Source organism: Mesoplodon mirus (genome assembly GCF_964341445.2).
Source record: "Mesoplodon mirus genome assembly, chromosome: 5".
In the NCBI taxonomy this organism is placed as follows: Eukaryota; Metazoa; Chordata; class Mammalia; order Artiodactyla; family Ziphiidae; genus Mesoplodon; species Mesoplodon mirus.
The window spans coordinates 82,319,590-82,338,967 of NC_138980.1; the positions used below are offsets into that span (position 1 = coordinate 82,319,590).

At 35.0% G+C, this 19,378-nt stretch overlaps 1 protein-coding gene across 2 annotated transcripts in view; it reads left to right on the top strand.

Annotated features, from left to right (window-relative positions):
- Positions 1 to 19,378, top strand: part of CEP120 (centrosomal protein 120) — a 79,151-nt gene that overhangs the window by 46,695 nt on the left and 13,078 nt on the right. For both annotated transcript variants that reach the window (XM_082620949.1, XM_082620948.1), the window contains exons 17-18: positions 1,627 to 1,749; positions 8,966 to 9,064. In XM_082620949.1, the coding sequence (XP_082477075.1) occupies positions 1,627 to 1,749; positions 8,966 to 9,064 (222 nt within the window). The remainder of the gene's footprint in view (positions 1 to 1,626; positions 1,750 to 8,965; positions 9,065 to 19,378) is intronic.

The following is a 19,378-nucleotide window of genomic DNA, read 5'->3' on the forward strand; positions in this document are numbered from 1 at the left end:
GTCTCTACCCTGTCCCAGACTGGTATAATTAGCTTACAATGTTGTGGGAAGAACCTTGGCGGGAAGAACTGGTATTTTGGAAAAAATTCCCCGGGGCACTTCTAAAACATAAGCTAAGACCTGGGGAAAAAACTGTGGTGGGCAGCAGAAGTTTCTGGGATGCCCAAATTGCTAAGTCCATGACTAAACATTAACCCTTTTATATATAAGAAAACTTTTTAGGCCCTTACTCTGAACCAGGTTACATATACTATACACACAATTCTAACTGGACAGGTAGAAGGGACAGATAGATACACTATCACTGCAAGGTGATGAAGATAAAGTATATATATTCAAATATGTGATGAAGATAAAGTATATATATTCAAATATGTAAAGGCATTTATCAGAACTGAAAAAAATCAATGTAGTTTATAGACCACTTAGCAAAGGAAAAAGAACCCACTATGCCTAGTAGCTTGATTAGTAATTCTTAATAGTAGATTGATAATGTCCTGAATGGTAAAAAAAATGCCAAATATTAAGTTTATTAGTTTTTGTTTAAAACAAAAATGTGACAGAGATTCTTTAGAGAGGTTTCTGTTCAACTTTAAACATAAAATTTACATGTTCAAAGAGGTGAACTTCAGTTATATGGAAAATTTCCATGTGTGGAATACTCATTACCTAAAGATGCTAGATAAATCCTAATTAGAATTATTGATAATTATTAGCATAAAACAAGACTTTATTATTGGTAATTTAAGTTCCATTTTTCCCACCAATTTTCTCAGTATTTCGCATTTAGTTAAGTCTTAGTCTTAAAGAGATAATTGGGTTATCTAAAGATGGCTAGTCATATTGGTGTATGTTTTCAGAAAGCATCTTTAAACAGTGCTTCTTTGCATTTGGTTAGAAAAATCCCACATTTTAAAAGAATACCTTTATATCTTTTTTTCTTTTTCTTGGAAGTTTTGAAACTGTTCTAAGGGAAATTACAGTGTTTAGTCAAGGCAGTCTCTTTTTTTTTTTTTTTTTTTTAATTTAAGGAACTATTCACTAGAGCATCATTCTAGGGGATGAAAAGATCTGAATTCTCTTCATGCGTCTCCTAGTGACTAGCTCACTAGCTCTTTGGCACTGCCTCAGTAATTTAGCTCTTCGATCCTCAATTTTCTTACCTATAAATATGAAGGGACTGGGCCAAATAATCTGTAAGTTGTAATAGTATTGGATTTATGAACTACATACAGTATCAAATTATAGGGACAATAAACAATACTGCATTAAAATTACTTTCATCGATAATCAGGTGTATCTATAATGCTCAATTTACATGTTGCATTTTTAAAAATTATTTTCAGTATTTTTATAAACTGACTTTTCCATTTGCCATTCAAAATTTAACAAAAATGTTCTCAAGATACTGGTTTTATAAGAATTTCATACTCCTATAAAGTTTTTGTATATTGTTAATCAGTTGATTTACTGAATTTTTAAGATTACTAGAGATCTTAATTTTCTTCATTATACTTTATGTATTTTCTAAATTTTCTAATATAAACATGCCTTAAAGTAAGAAAAAAATGACACTGAACTTTGCATACTGCTGTTTTAAAGTGGCTATAATTTTTTTTAATACAGCTCAATGATGCTGAAAATAAGTATAAGATTTTGGAAAAAGAGTTCCATCAGTTCAAGGATCAGCAAAGCAGCAAACCAGAAATTCGGCTACAGTCTGAAATAAATCTTCTCACTTTGGAAAAGGTACCCATGTCAATTTATGGCAATTTAACTAGCCTTAATGATAAATTTATAAAATAAAAAATGATACTTGCATACACAATGTAATAACATTTAACTGTAGTATTCTGATATCAAATAAGAACATATCAGAGAATTTGAGGCACATGACATTGTCAGTACTTGAATCTCATAGCTTTTATCAGTTATAGCCTATACTACAGTCCTTGGTTACAGACAACAGAACTGAGTGAGTAACTCTTGGACTAAAGGAATTCACAAACCTGTCAAGAAAGCTAAAAAACCTGGGGGAAGCAAGTCATGGGCCCATCCTGTCATAAAACAGTCTACTCAGGATGCTACTGTTGGTGCCATGACTGCCACGTCCCTGGATTCTGTCTCCCCTGAGTCTAGCGTTAGGCTGTTGAACTCTCAGTTTTGCAGTAGCCATTGTGAATACCCTGTCTCCGTACTAATGCCCTTTAGATTCACTGTCTCAGATAGGAGCACGCATTTAAATCACAGGCCTGTACTCTACTCTTAGTTTGGAAGAAGGGATAGCCATCCTATTTTGCTTTCTGCGGTTGGAAGCCAGGTCCTGACTCTCATTTATATTGGGATTCCCCACAGACAGAATGTTCAAGTTCTGCGCATTACAAAATGTGTAATACCCAACAGACAATCTAAGTTTGACAATATGAGCTCTTGCATTTTAAAGTTTGATAAATTTTAGGCATTATTAAAAAGGTATAGCATACTTAAGAAAATAACTGAGTTAATAATAAACAGGAAAATAAGCTTTAGAAGCTTAAGGATTTGTCATGGCAGCCATTGCCTGTCTGTTCCCACTCAGCATTGTATTGAAGGCTTCCTTGCCCTGTCTCTTCTGTAGATTCAGCCACTAGGGGACACTAACAGAAGATTGGTAGATAGGAGTTGGGAAGATGCCAGAGTAGTTCTTTCTTCTCTCTCTTTCTGCCTCTCTACTTCCCTTATTTTCCCTGGCAGTAGTTACATCTTTTTATGGTTCCATCTCCCACCAGGCATCCCTTCTCCAGCTTCCTTTAGGCAGTCTCCACTGTGGTTCTAGCCCACTGGACATCCCCAGTTTGTGGGTTGCTTGTATTAAGAACTACTAGTTCCTGGTACCTTTTTGTAGTCCCTCCTACCTAGGAGAGGTGGGGGCTTCTTGCTGCTGATCACTGGGTTGCCTCACCATATCCTCTTTGGCCTTTCTGCTCTTCCTTTATCAGTTGAAGCAGTTTCCTGTATTAAATTACTTCTGATTTCTAGATTCCTGGCAGGATGCTGATTGATAGAGTTGGTTTTTCATTATCCAGCGAAGATATATGCTATTTATGATACCATGCTAAATGCCATTATGAATGATTCAAAAATGTTCAGGATACCGTCAAGTAAATAACAGGTTACAGAAGAAGACAAGGAACATACCCAAATAATTATAGCAAAAGGCAAACGAGCAGATATCGTCTAACTTTCTCTTACTAAATGCCATGAGTCCAAAGGGAAAACAAAGTCAACTTCTGAAATCAACACACTAAGTATAAAGAAGGAATGACGTTGGATATGGAGCCTAAGAATAGGTGAAACTTTTAAATAGGTAAATATGTGGGTGAGTTTATTCCAAAAAGAAGTACTGAACAAAAGTATAAAAAAGATTTAAAAATCTATTGCATATTTGGATAGCTGCTTGACTAGAACCTAGAGTCTAATCATTATAGTAGTATGGTTTACCCTTGAACAACATGAGTTTGAACTGTGAGGTTCCACTTATACACAGATTTTTTTCAGAAAATACATTCTACAGTACCACATGACCTGTGGTCGGTTGATTCCTCAGATGCAGTACCACATATTCAGAGGGCAAACTGTAAAGTTATAGGCATTTTTTTGACAGCATGGAGGATTAGCATGCATACCCGTGCATTGTGCAAATGTCAGCTGTAGTTTTAAAATAAATGTAGGCCTGATAAGAGAATGCTGGAAATAAAGGTAATTTTCAGCCATATGAGGGAAGACCTTAGATGCTTGCTTAAAGAATTCATATTTCATCTGGTAAGAAAAGTCAAAGATTACTCTCAAATTTATAAGATTGGCTTAATGGATATTAATAGAAATGAAGATTTTCGATGAACTTTTTTGGAGAGATGGGAGTTGTAGAGAATTCAGATTTTAGACATACTACATTTGAGATGCTAATGCAGTAATCTAAGTGAAGGAGTTAACTAAGTGGTTAAAAAATAAGAAAATACAGTAGGGAGAGAAAAGGGCTAGACAAACAGATTTGAGAGTCATTTGAATAAAGTAACAGCTTACAAGTATATGCAATTGCTTAAGGAGTGTTTAGGAAGGCTAATTGATGATAAAACTTAGGGGGACGTTCAGCTTTGAGAACAATCAAGAGTTGGGGAAGGAGGCTAGTGAGATTTAGAGAAGTAATAAAAACAGTCTAGTGCTGTGCCCAAAAGGAAAGGGGAGTTTAAAGAATGAGGAAGTGAAAGTAATCTCTCATGATGGGCAAGTCAAGAGGGGTTGAGGAAAGACCATGTGTTTGGCAGTTAAGAGGTCACTGCTTTTTAAGAAGCCAAACTGCAGAAGGTTATAGAAAGTTTGGCTTTGAAAAGAAAACAAGAAAAGGGCTTCCCTGGTGGTGCAGTGGTTAAGAATCCACCTGCCAATGCAGGGGACATGGGTTTGAGCCCTGGTCCGGGAAGATCCCACATGCCGAGGAGCAGCTAAGCCCGTGAGCCACAACTACTGAGCCTGTGTGCTGCAACTACTGAAGCCTGCACACCTAGAGCCCGTGCTCCGCAACGAGAAGCCACCGCAGTGAGAAGCCCGCGCACCGCAACGAAGAGTAGCCCGCGCTCACCACAGCTAGAGAAAGCCCACGCACAGCAACGACGACCCAACGCAGCCAAAAATTTAAAAAAAAATAATAAAATAATAAATTTCAAAAAACCCCAGAAGACAAGAAAAAATGTACCCCAAGGGCCTAAAGCTCTTGAGAAAAGCTTATTTAGAGGTAGGAAAATCAGAGAATATTTTTAGATTAAGGACAAGAAATTAACAGCAAGGAGAAATTGAAGCTTTAAGAGAGGAGGGGATGGTTGGAGCATAGATATAAAATTTAGCCCTTGATATGACTATTCAAGAGGCAGAAGTGCATATAGAAAATTTGGAGACAAGAATAAGAGTGGTTAAAAAAAATTGAGTTGAAAAGGGTATTGTATTAACTGCTTTCTTCTAGCATTTCTGAATTCATTAAATGTTTCTGCAGCTTGTCAAATGCCATGCTATTTTTGGTTCCTCTTCTTACCCCGATATCTATTTAATTGCAAAGTCTTGTTGATTCTGCTTCTTACATATCTGGACAATCTTTTCATTCTCCATTTTTGGCCTTCTCATTTCTCTACCAGTGACCTTGAATTTGAATCAAACTGGACATTTCCCACCCCTTTTGATTAAACCAAATATTAAAGTATTTCTGTTTTTATATTATGAATTATGTGGCCTGCCAGAGATATTTGAAGTATTCAGACAATATCTCATCAGTTCTCACAAGTTCTCTTAAGTAGGTGTCAAGAGTATTTCCATTTTATCTTGGGGAAATTCAGGGCCAAATATCTCAAAATTGGAACAGAGGGCTTATCATATTCATCTTTTCTGAATATATACTAGATAATATCACCATAGAAATAATTGTAAGTGATTTTAAAAAATTTCTTCCAATTACACTTCTACCAAAAGGATAAAAATCACCAAACATATTACAAATATAAACAGCACCATGAACTTGTTAAGGGAAAAAAAAAATGTAACGGAAGCGCCTTTATATCAGACCTAATGAATTCATCCACTGTTTTTAAATGCCTAGCAAAACAAGGCTTCTCAGCTCTTTTGAACATTCTTTGTAAGTTTTTCTGGAGCCAGAAGAGGGCAGAATCTTATTTCTTAAGCAACAGAGATAAAAGCATAAAAAGGAAGACTTAAGTGAAAAAGTACCTGATTTAGTCTACAACTTCTGGTTATGTCTGATTGAGAGCTTTTTTCTTTTCTGTTTACTTATCTCTTCAGTATAACACAAATATTTCCGTTTTCACTGAAATGGTCTAAAAATAAGTTAACATTAAGATACAGTTTTACCAAATGCAATTCTTGATTCCCTTAAGAAGTGAATAATAGTTTGATGTGCTTTTAGCTAGGAAATGACTTTTAGATGACTTAAAAACAATTGGAACTTTTAAAAAATAAAATAGGGAAAGCATTATAATTTAGTAATGCATACAGAAGATTAAGACAGAAACTAAATTTGTGTATTTAAGAACATTTAGTGAGTATCTACTGTGTCTTAGGACAAAGGGAAAAATGAGAGAAAAGAAAAGAGTAAAAGTATGTTATCCTTTGGGGACCTCACTTTTTTTTTTTTTTTTTTTGATGTGGACCATTTTTTAAGTCTTTATTGAATTTGTTACAATATTGCTTTTGTTTTATGTTTTGGTTTTTGGGTTGCGAGGCATGTGGGATCTTAGCTCCCCGACCAGGGATCGAACCCACACCCCCTGCATTGGAAGGTGAAGTCTTAACCACTAGACTGTCAGGGAAGTCCCTGGGACCTCACTTCTAGAAGAGTTTGTAATATAATTGGGGAGATGACTCAGAGAACCTTAAATGACCATATATAATCGAATACCAGGGAATGTGATAGGAACTCTTTGCAATTCAGAAAGAAGTCATTTGGTGTTCAGAATATAGTAGTTTTAAGACAGCTCCATGGAGAGGTAGAACTTGAGCTGAATCTGAAGTTTTAAATAAGCAATGAAGAAAAAGAATCGACAGGCTCAGGAAGTAACTTGGACAAGGTGAATGTAGGGGAGACAAACCCAGTGGTTGGAGTAGAGGGTTTCCTGTTGAGGAATACCAAGAAAGTAGTATAACAAGTAGGATGGAAATTATATCTCGGAGTGCTTTAACACCTAGGCAGAGGAGTTTAGGCTCAGTCCTGTAGGCAAGTAGCAGCTGTTGTAGATTTTTTAGTAGAGAGTAAATTGATGTAATAGCGATTTGCAGGATTTGTAGATAGAATACGTTTGAGGCTGAGCAGACAAGAGATGAGATAAGCCTGAGCTTAGGGAATGGTAGAAAGAACATAAAAAAATAAAACTGGAAAATAATTTCAAGGGAGAAACCTATAGTTTTTTGTGACACATTGGAACTGGGGAATAGGAAATCAGAGGCAAAGACAATGCCATGCCTCCAGTAGAGAATTAGAGTTGTGGGTATATCAAGGATAGAAACAGGGAGATTGAGAATCAGTGAGTCTGTGCTTGGTCTTCACTAGCCTCTGAATTGATTCTAGGTCCTGAGCCAAGTTTTAATTTGAGTCTATAACTTGGCTTATGATTTAAGTCAAAAAAGCCTTCCCAAAGTCTCAGATCTACCCACAAAAAGGGCTCTTAACTCGAGGTCTTTGAATGCCCTGAAATTGTGTCAGAATTTTGGCTGTGTACCTTTTTTTGGGAATTGGGTCCATATATTTCTTTAGAATCACAGAGCCATCTGTATCCTTAAAAAAAGTTAGGAATCACTGATTTGGTAGTTTGGGATGAATTAGAAAAATGATGTGTAATGTCTCAGATTTGTTAGCTACAGTTTTTGTATGTTAAGAATAAAGACATGTGTTTTGATTATATATGCATTTTAACTCAGTGTGAACTACTGTGTGAATATCAATGCAAATGTGAGTTATTTTGATAATCATGGCAAAACTGATAAAACCTCCCCAGCTTTTTCTGATGGAGTCAGTTCAGTGGGTATAAATGATCTCTCTAGGTTGTCCTAACCCTCATTCTGAGGCTCGTCCAGGATACTGTACCTTCTCCAAGACCCAGGGACGTGATCACTTTTATAATTGAATACTATTCTTTTATCACACAGTTATAAACAGATTTTTCTTTTCCTCTGAGATATGTCCTCTTGTTAAAATTACCAACTAATATGTATAAGTCTTTAGAGCATAAGTGGAAGAGATCATCTTTGATAATCTCAGAGTATTATTCAACTTAAGATGTATGAGTATAGTTGTGAAATGTCAACACATTTAAATCCAAGCACTAGGGATTTGTAAAGCAGAAAAGACCTTGACTCCATGAAGTCATATATTACTTCAGAGAACATTCTGGTCTTTTGTGAAGGGATTTTGGCAATCTGCTTTTCCTTTCATTTTATTTCCTTATGAGCTTTCTGAAGTTTGAATTTTTGGATAGTGTCTTCGATTTTATTTTCCTGCAAAACATTAGGAGTTGTGTGTATGGGAAAAACTAGACTTGATATAAAAAATTAGACCAGTTTAGATTAACAGTATTTTACTGTAATTCATCCATATTATTACCTTATCACTTAAATAGTAAAACTGTCTGTTGGCTACATGAATTTGTTTGGTACTTGGTTTGAAACTTTGAGAGAGTACATTCCAAAACCTAGCCAAGTTGGCTTCAATTCATACACAACAGATTGCCTGCTGCAAGTATAAATAACCGTATTTTAAAAATCAAATCTATTTCGTGCTTTTCTTTATATATTTGAGGAAAAATAGAAAATAAAAGTTAGATGAGTGTTTTTAGGAGCATTATTTTTCTTACTCTTGGGTTTATTTTAACATTCTTAAAATATTTTTGACTTTGTACTCTTAGTAAACTGCCTTCTGATAAAACAGTTCACTGTTTTCATCATTCTATGATTTTTGCCAAAATAGAGTTATAAAAGTATCTCTACAAGCTCTCTTCAATGTAAGACAAAATTCCACATAATGATAGGTCTCCAAAAGGAATAAGTTGGTTTCAAGGTTGAGAGTGTCAGCTAAATGGAATGCTAACAACTGCTTTTTGTTATATATATTAAAAAAAAATGTATTTTTCACTCTGTGATCTTTATGTAATATATATGTTTTAAATACATTTATAGTAACTGTCTGGAGGTTAAGACTGATTCAGTTCCTTTTAGTATAGGCTGTTAGGCAGTAAAAATACAACTATATTTTAAACAAGAAAATGTTCATGTGCCATAATATTTACAGTAAATTATATAACAGTTTTAGATGATGTCGTATGTTACACTATATAAACTCTTTTCTTAAGCCAGAGTCTTTGTATATATTATCTTTCAGTTATTGTACACAGTGGTATAGTGTTTCACTTGATATGATTTTAATCACTGTTAGGTTGAACTTGAAAGAAAGTTGGAATCTACAGTTAAGTCTAAGCTGCATTACAAGCAGCAGTGGGGACGAGCTTTGAAAGAACTTGCCAGACTTAAACAGGTATGTAGTTTATAGCTAATGATGGATTATTCTTTTTATGTCTTTCTCCCTTGATTTTTTTTACAAGTTTGCATATTTGGCAATATCTGTTAGGTTCAGATGTCTGTATTTAAATGTCCAGTTCTGTATTTGAGATTAGGCCCCACGCCCCTTTTTTTAATGTGTAAGATCCTCCTTTATAAAAACTAAAACTTCTAGGTCCTTTTTCTTTTCCTTTTCTTTTTTTTAAAGCCAACTATCCTCTTCCCCACAGCAAGTTGGGAATAATTTCTACTTTCACTTTAAAAACTACCATTCTTTTTCTCCTTTTACTTTCACTTATAAAACTACCATCCTTTTCTCCTTAGTATTAATTTCCTTCTATTGGGAGTGCCTTTGGGGGGAGAATTTTAAGAACATATTTTAAAAGTCATTCCTAGGAAGACAGTAATTTATTCATTTAAAAAAAGGGATCATGGGATTTTTGCATAATTTTACAAGAATTTAAAAGTGAGAGTAGTTTCCTAAATTCTTTACATTACTTTTTTTTTTCCCTTCCTGGTACCAGGTAACAAATGCTGTTAGCTTCCTGAGGAATTAACCTTAATTTTGGTTATAATTTTTTCAAATTATTAAGATCAAATAAAATATGAGCAAGATTTTTTTTTTTTTTTTGAATCTCATCTAAACTTTTAAGGATCATTAGTGGTTAGTTTATTCTAAGTTTTGCTTTTCTGAAATGTGTCCATTATATGCTGAATGAAATTTTGGTACGTAGGGTCTCTCAGATTTGTATTTTTTTTTTTAAGGTGTCTCCCAAACCATCAAATGTCATTAAACATCTTTGTGGTATTGTACTAAATGCTTACCACCTTCATAGAAGAGTATGTACTAGACTGCCTGAGAATAAATAGTGCAGTTTGCCTTAACATAGCTTTTAGATGAATTGAGATTGTAAGCATAAGTATAAAATAATATTACACACACTGAATATGTTTTATAGATGCTCACAAGACTAAGGATAGATGAATGAATAATCATATATAGTACTGAGGGCCTCCTGTGTTCAAGGCACTGTCCTAGATTTATAGATATAAGTAAAACATAGATCTTTGCCTCAGGGAGCTTGCAGTTTAGAAATAGGGAAGAAAACTATAAATATAACATTTACTGCCAAATAGTAAGAGCCCTGAAAAGACCTGTACAGAGTACTCAGGAGGGGAAGTATGTCTATTTAATAGAACTTAGAACTTAGGAAAGGTGTCATAGAAGATGAGATATTTGAGATGGATCTCTGGAGAATTGGTTGTGATTTAGGAAAGCTGTGGGGAAAATGTTGCATATACAATGAATAGAATGATTATAGCGAGGCACAAAGTCAGAAAGCATAGACTCTCCATGGAGAACAGAGGAGGCCCCATTTTAGAGGTCATTTCAGGAAATAAGGACTAGGTAGCAGTGGGAACATGACAAGGAGATTATTTTAAAAGACATGGTTTTGGTAGATTCTATACAGTACACTATACCTAATCAGAATGCAGAGTGGAAAGTCAAAGATGATGTCAAGGGTTCAAGCCTTAGTGTCTGGAAAGAGAGTTTTCCAGGATTGGAATGATGGTTATTAAGACAAGAAGCTGATTGAGGCATGGGGAGGAGACAGGACTTGCAGATTTGAACATTTTAATTTTTACAGAAAGAAATTCAGCAAGCATTTAGAAATATGGACTGATGTTGGGAGGATGATTGAGCTTAATAACATGAAGGAATCCTTTTGCAGAGGTGATAATTGAAGATGCAGCAGATAGAACTTAGAATTCTTATGTTTAAGGAGGAAGGAAAGCTGATAAGTGCTTGGTATTATGCTAAGCCCTTCATACGTTTTCATTTGATCCTAACCAAGATCCCTATAGAGCAGGTAATATTTCCATTTTATAGATGAAAGAAACAGATTTAGAGACATTAAGTAAGTTGCACACGATCACACAGGTACTAAGTGATAGAGCAAGGATTAGACTCATTTGACTGGAGTGCAGTCTCAGGCTCTTCCTGCTTTATAATGTTATGGTTTAATTCCATAGAAGCCACATAATGAAAGAATTTCAAATAGAACAAAGTGAGCTGTGGAAGACATTAGGGATTTCTGACAGAGTGAGTATTGAAGCAGAAGTCATGATTTGGCCTATCATAAGCAAGGAAAATGACATCACTGACAGATAGACTAGCTCTGGTAATGAGAATTAAAGTGACTTTGAAAGAGAATAAGCTAATATAAAGTCATGATGGCAAGATATTTAAGTTACATTTAGTACTACAGGGAGGAGTCCCTGTGGAATTGTGAGCAAGGAAATAATGTGGTGAGAGTGGCTATTAAAAATAATAGGATACAAATTCTACTGGAGGCAGCATACATAGCAGTTTAGAACATGGCCTTGGAGTCAAGAGAGCTGTATTGAATCTTGGCTATACTTCTTAACTACCTCTGTGACTTGGGGAATATAATTTCTCTGATTAGTCTCCTCATTTGGAAAATGAAAAATCTTACCTCACAGGTTGTTCTGAGAATTAAATGAGTGGTCTGTAAAGCATTTAACACAGTGTTTCGTACATAGTGTATGCTCAATAAATGGTAACTGTTGTTAAAAGGATATGAGCCATAAAGCTATTGTGTAGTATTCTTGGTTTCAGTCATTGGGGACCTAATCAGATGGTAGCTTTGGAGTATTGATGAATAGACCAAATATTAGAAGGATTTACGACTGAGTAGCTGAAAAATGACAGACACCAACTAAAAATTGAAAATTTTTAGGTCTCCAAGATAGGAGAATGTTGTTGTTATATAATAGTAGCAGTGGGGAAGTGAGGTTCAATATAGTTTGAGTAATAACAGTACTTTGTAATTTGGATGGTAGATTTAATATAGATGTTCTGTAGAAACTGACATACGGGGAAAAACCTATGTTAGGGCTAATTGTGCAGATATGCAATACTGTCAGTCAGTAGGTGAACTTCCTAAAGTTAGGTGTAAAGAGATGAGAGTGCATTGAGTCTGAAGAAACATCTATAGTTGTTTTATTTGTTCATTTTTCATTCATCAAGTACTTATTGAGAGCCTACTGTGCACCTTGCACAGTGGTAGATGCTCTAGATACAGCAGGTCTCTCCCCACAGCAAACTTAAAGGGCTGATATTTAACAAGAACATGGCAGGGTGGTAAGAAATGCAAATGAAGTTAGCATAAATAATAGAAAATAAGTATTAGAAAAACAAGAGGACAGTGGGTTATCATTGTATTTTGTCATTCAAAGCTGAGGGAGAAATGGTTCAAAAACGGTGTTTCAACTATCAGTATTAGAAAAAGGAATCCAAACTGGAAAAGTAAAACTGTCACTGTTTGCAGATGACATGATACTATACATAGAAAATCCTAAAGATGCTACCAGAAGACTGCTAGAGCTCATCAATGAATTCGGTAACACTGCAGGATACAAAATTAGTGCACAGAAATCTCTTGCATTTCTATACACCAACACCAAAAGATCAGAAAGAGAAATTAAGGAAACAATCCCGTTTACCATCACATTAAATAACTAGGAATAAACCTACCTAAAGACCTGTACTCTGAAAAGTATAAGACGTTGATGAAAGAAATTGAAGATGACACAAACAGTTGGAAAGATATACCATGTTCTTGAATTGGAAGAATCAATATTGTGAAAATGACTATACTGCCCAAGGCAATCTACAGATTCAGTGCAATCCCTATCAAATTAGTAATGGCATTTTTCACAGAACTAGAACAAAACTTTAAAAAATTTCTGTGGAAACACAAAAGACCCCAAATAGCCAAAGCAATCTTGAGAAAGAAAAACGGAGCTGGAGAAATCATGCTCCCTGACTTCAGACTGTATTACAAAGTTACAATCATCAAAACAGTATGGTATGGGCTTCCCTGGTGGCGCAGGGGTTAAGAGTCCGCCTGCCAATGCAGGGGACACAGGTTCGAGCCCTGGTCCGGGAAGATCCCACATGCCATGGAGCAACTGAGCCCGTGCACCAAAACTACTGAGCCTGTGCTCTAGAGCCCGTGAGCCACAACTGCTGAGCCCGCGCATTTAGAGCCCACGCTCTGCAACAAGAGGAGCCACCACAATAAAAAGCCCACACACTGCAATGAAGACCCAGTGCAGCCAAAAATAAATTAACTAATTAAAAATAACACAGTATGGTATTGGCACAAAGACAGAAATATAGATCAAAGGAACAGGATAGAAAGCCCAGAGATAAACCCACGCACCCATGGTCACCTAATCTATGACAAAGGAGGCAAGAATATACAGTGGAGAAAAGACAGTCTCTTCAATAAGTGGTGCTGGGAAAACTGGACAGCTACATGTAAAAGAATGAAATTAGAACACTCCCTAACACCATACACAAAAATAAACTCAAAATGGATTAAACACCTAAATGTAAGGCCAGGTACTGTAAAACTCTTAAAGGAAAACATAGGCAGAACACTCTGACATAAATCACAGCACTATCTTTTTGGATCCACCTCCTAGAGTAATGAAAATGAAAACAAAAATAAACAAATGGGACCTAATCAAACTTAAAAGCTTTTGCACAGCAAAGGAAGCCATAAACAAAATGAAAAGACAACCCACAGAATGAGAGAAAATATTTGCAAACAAAGCAACCGACAAGGGATTAATCTCCAGAATTTACAAACAGCTCATGCAGCTCAATATGAAAAAAACAAACAACCCAATCAAAAACTGGGCAGAAGATCTAAATAGTTCTCCAGTGAAGACATACAGATAGCCAAAAAGTACATGAAAAGAGGCTTAGCATCACTAGTTATTAGAGAAATGCAAATCAAATCTACAGTGAGATATCACCTCATACCGGTCAGAATGGCCATCATCAAAAAGTCTACAAATAGTAAATGCTGGAGAGGGTGTGGAGGAAAGGGAACCCTACACCTTTGGTGGGAACGTAAATTGGCACAGCCATTATGGAAAACAGTATGGAGATTCCTTAAAAAACTAAAAATGGAGCTACCATATGATCCAGCAATCCCACTCCTGGGCATATATCTGGAGGAAACCATAATTTGAAAAGATACACGCACCGAGTGTTCATTGCAGCACTATTTACAATAGCCAGGACATGGAAGCAACCTAAATGTCCATTGACAGAGGAAAGGATAAAGAAGATGTGGTACATATGTACAATGGAATATTACTCAGCCATAAAAAAGAATGAAATAATGCCATTTGCAGTAACATGGATGGACCTGAAGATTATCATTCTATATGAAGTAAGTCAGAGAAAGACAAATACCATATGATATCACTTACATGTGGAATCTTAAAAAAAATGATACAAATGAACTTATTTACAAAACAGAAACAGATGCACAGACATAGAAGACACACTTATGATTACCAAAAGGGAAATGTTGGGGGGAGGGATAAATTAGGAGTTTGGGATTGACTTATACACACTACTATATATAAAATAGATGATCAGCAAGAATATAAGCACAGGATTGTATAGCACAGGGAACTCTACTGAATACTATGTAACAACCTAAATGGGAAGAGAATTTGAAAAAGAATGGACATTATTATATGTATAACTGAATCACTTGGTTGTACACCTGAAACTAACACAACATTGTAAATCAACTGTACTCCAGTATAAAACATTTAAAAAAATAATATTAGTATTAGATATGAAATCATTTCAAGTTTTAAAATGGAGAGTAGATTGGGAGGAAGTGGAAGACAGTGCCTACCACTGAAGAAATTTATGCAACTTACGAAGGATAAGATCTAATGCAGTGGTAATTACAAGGCATTACCAAAGTTAGTAATGAAAAGATGGAAGCCTGTGAGCTGTTGATAGGGCATTTCTTCTGGAGAAATGAGTGATTAATTATCAGAGCATAATTTCATTATAATTGTTATGTTTCTTATTAAGAAATATCCATGCAAAAATTTATTACTTTGAGTAAATTGATTTTTAAGTTATGTTCATATGTGTATGTTGACAGATGACATTGTTTTCACTGTTTGAGGTGGTTTTTCAAATGTAAGAAAATAATCTTCTGAACAAAACCCCCCCAGTTCATGGACTGAGACTCTTAAAAAAAGGTTCAGTTTAAAAGGCTCCCACCCAAGCACCCCTCCTTCCTAACATATGCATTCTCATACACTTTTGCTATCTTCTGGATTTTTCCTTTAATTCATTGTTTTCTATTTACTCTTTTTTCCTAAGTTTTTTCTACCTTCTTGCTTAAAAAGCATTGGCAATGTAATTTTAACTATTTGTGCCTAATAACAGAGGATATCACAAAAGTTCAGATGCCTCTTTTAAGTTACTGTTAAGTGAATTAAGAACAAAAGAAAACATAGTGTTAAATTCCTGGTTCAACTCCAGACTTCTACTTCATGAAAGAAAATAGTCTCATTCTTTGAGTGCAGTAATCTTCACTGCAGACCACTTCTATTCCTTATCCCAGAGACTTTCTGCTTTAGAAACAACACTGTAAACATATTTCAAGGTCACTAGGAATCACTGATGTTCTACAGACCACATTTGAAATGCAACACTTTAAGAAGAAATTTAATAGACCTTGCGATTACCATAGTGAATTGTGTTCTGCCACTGTTTTTGGAAGATTAAAATTAATACCTTTATCAAATAGGCACAATTTATATGTGAAAGTTACTTCAATTTTTTTCTAAAGCTTTTTATTAAAAACACATTGTATTTGAATATAAAATTGGAATCCTCTATCTGCTTTTGTTCAGAGGATTGTTTGTGCAACTTCTTGTTTAAATTGGATTAGTACCATGTTAATTTTACATTGCCTCTGGTGAATAGCCACGGGGCTATAATCTCTGCCAGTAATTTGTCACAGCAAAATCCTCTGGAGGGCCATACAAAACATTTGTGTAGTACGGATTAGACGGCGAAAGCCATATCTTAGATTGTTAATAAATGTTAATGACAAAACCCAGCTGGTAAAGCTTGGAAATAAGACCTAATGCTCCGTGCCTGTTGCCAAAAGAATGTTTAAACAGAGATTTCCATTACTCAAAGGTGACCCAGTATAGTCAATTTGTGAATTTAAAAAATCATAATCTTCCAATTATTTGGAAAAAAAACCTTTTCTTCTGATTCACAAGCATAAAAGCCTGTGTTTCCATGTTGTAAACTTTTTTGTACTTGGGTAAGTGGGTAGGCAACAGCTGTAATATATAAATAAGTGTAACATAAAATGGGTCCTAACTTAGAAGACAAGGAAACGATATCCATACAGTCTGGATTTGCTACCTTTGGTATGATGTATAACACTGACTTTAAAGAGTTCTGGTTGTTAGACATTTAAGGGGTAATTTAGTTTCTTTTTTTCCCATCTCCAAGTTAAGATTGTTACTTTACTGTGTTCTAAGTACCATATTTATTTTAAAACATTTCTTGACACCTTAGAATATAGTTATGGAGGAAGAATAATAGCCACTACTTTTTAAAAATAAATGAATTATTGTTAAAAGGTATGAATTTGTTGTTCTGGGAAATTTAACATTTTTATCATGTCTCATACATTAAAACTAGGTAGGTTTGTTCACAGGACAGGAAACAGAACTAAGATTTTGGGTAGGATGTGAGTCCCTTACCATATTTGTGCACAGTAGATCTGTTTAAAACTAAGCTGATATATTTAGTTAAAACAACACAGACTTCATTGGCTGACATCAGCACTATCTTGTCCAGCCTCCTGCTTATCCACTCAGAGTAATTAATTTGATTAATTTACAAGTAATTTAGCCAAGGATGGGATGTAAATCTTTGTTTAAGAAAACAGTTGGAGGTCCAAGTCTTGGTTAAAAACTGTGTCTTGAAACCATCCAGGCCCTCCTACTGACTTGTCAGCTCTGGGTTATTTTCAGAAAACTTGACTTGAGCTCCTTAGTTTAGCTGTAAGTTTTTTCCCACAGACTTACATGGTATGTGTGAGTGGGAGAGTAAGTAGTGGCCACGTTTTAGCCGCTGTTTAGTCTAGTTTATGCATGTTTACATCTCCTCTCTGGATTTATAGGCAGCCAAGGCAAAATAAAGATTATACTCACTTGATTGAGGAGCCTTTAACCCAGAGCACCTGGCAGCAGAGAGGATTTCTTCCTCTAACCTCTAATTTTTGTGTGTGCATGTGTGATTATTATTAATGATGTATACTTGATTAAAAATTCAAGGCATTTAAAGGATTTTCTTATGTTTAAGAATTAAAATGTTTCAAGTTTTATAAAGTTAGTTTTACAAAATAACCTAAAATTAAATAATTGACCATTTTTTTCCTGTTTGCAATTATATTTGCTTAGTGTAAAAGAAATCCAAATTTTGAAGCATCATAACATAGAAAAATAATAGTCACTGGTAACCTTATCACCTCCTCAGCCATAGATAACAATTTGGTGTATCCTTGTCTGGATTTCTTTTCCTTTATTTTTTAATAATTACTCTTTAAATGAAATATATCATACATTCCAAAGAGGGGGGAAAAAAGAAGATTCTTCTGCACTTCAACCCCCACCTTCTAGTGTAAGAAACAGCATTATCAGTGCTCCTTGTGCCTTTTCTAACCTGCATCCTCTCCACAGGTAACTACTTAGCTGAATTTGGTATTTATTGTTCCTTTGCTTTTCTTTATAAGCTTACAAGGTATGAAAAATAATAGTAAACAACAGTTTACTTTTGTATGTTTTTAAACTTTATATACATGGAAATATTCTCTGAATCATTCTTCTGTGACTACCTTGTGTGATTCAAAATTTAACTATTTTGATGCAGTAGCTAAAGTTTATTTTTTATTGCTTTATAAAACTTAAACATGAATATTCTAAGTTTTCTCATAATAAGACAACAGTGAAATATTTTATACATTTATACATTAAAATTTTTCTCTAGTGTTTATATCTAAAAATAGAACTTCTGGTCATAGGGTTCATTCATTTCTTCTGCTTCACTAAATGTTGTGAAATTACTTTCCAAAGTGGTTGTACAAATCTGCAGTTCCCAAGAATGGTGTATAATTGTTGTTATTCTTCACAACATGTCTAACACTTGGCTGTTACCAGATGTATTAATTTTTTCCAGTTTGGTGGGTCTGAAATCATATCACTCTGTGGCTTAAATTTTCATTTCCCTGATTATTGACTTTGAGCATCTTTTCATTTGTTTATTAGACTTGCATGTGGAATGTCTTATTGTCTTTTGCTCAAAAGAAATAAATCAACAGATTTTGGAATCACCAGACACAAAGTTAGAGGTAACTACTAGAAAATAGGTGATATGATGGAGAAATGTATTAGAGAAGTAGAACCTTTTCAATCGTATAGACATTCTGGAACTGAAAAGTATCACAAATGAATTGTAAGATTCAATAGATGAATTAACAGCAGAACCTAGGATATGTGAACTGAAAATAAACCAATAAAAAGTATCCAAACTGGAACAGAGAAAAGGATGGAAAATACAACAAATAACATAAGTGACATACAGGATAGGGTATATGAGACTGACTACTTTTTGTGTAGCCATAGACCCCTGTCTTAGTCTGTTTGGGCTGCTGTAACCTGGGCTGCTGTAACCAAATAGCACAGACTAGATGGTTTTAAACAACAGAAATTTGTTTCTCACATTTCTGAAGGCTGGAAGCCTGAGATCAAAGTGTACACATGGGCAAGTCCTGTGTCTGGAGAGGTCCCACTTCCCAGTTCATAAATGGCCATCTTTCCACTGTCTTCACATAATAGAAGAATTAGAGAACTCTACTGGGTCTCTTTTATAAATAATTTAAAATAGTCAAACTACTAGAGCTCGTTAATGAATTTGGTAAAGTGGCAGGATACAAAATTAATACACAGAAATCTCTTGCATTCCTATACACTAACAATGAAAGATCAGAAGAGAAATTAAGGAAACAATCCCATTTACCATCGCATCAAAAAGAATAAAATACCCAGGAATAAACCTACCTAAGGAGGCAAAAGACCTGTACGCAGAAAACTGTAAGATACAGATGAAAGAAATCAAAGATGACACAAAGAGATGGAAAGATATACCATGTTCTTGGATCGGAAGAATCAATATTGTCAAAATGACTATACTACCCAAGGCAATCTACAGATTCAGTGCAACCCCTGTCAAATTACCAATAGCATTTTTCACCGAATTAGAACCAAAAAATTTACAATTTCTGCAGAAACACAAAAGACCCCAAATAGCCAAAGTAATCTTGAGAAAGAAAAACGGAGCTGGGGGAATCAG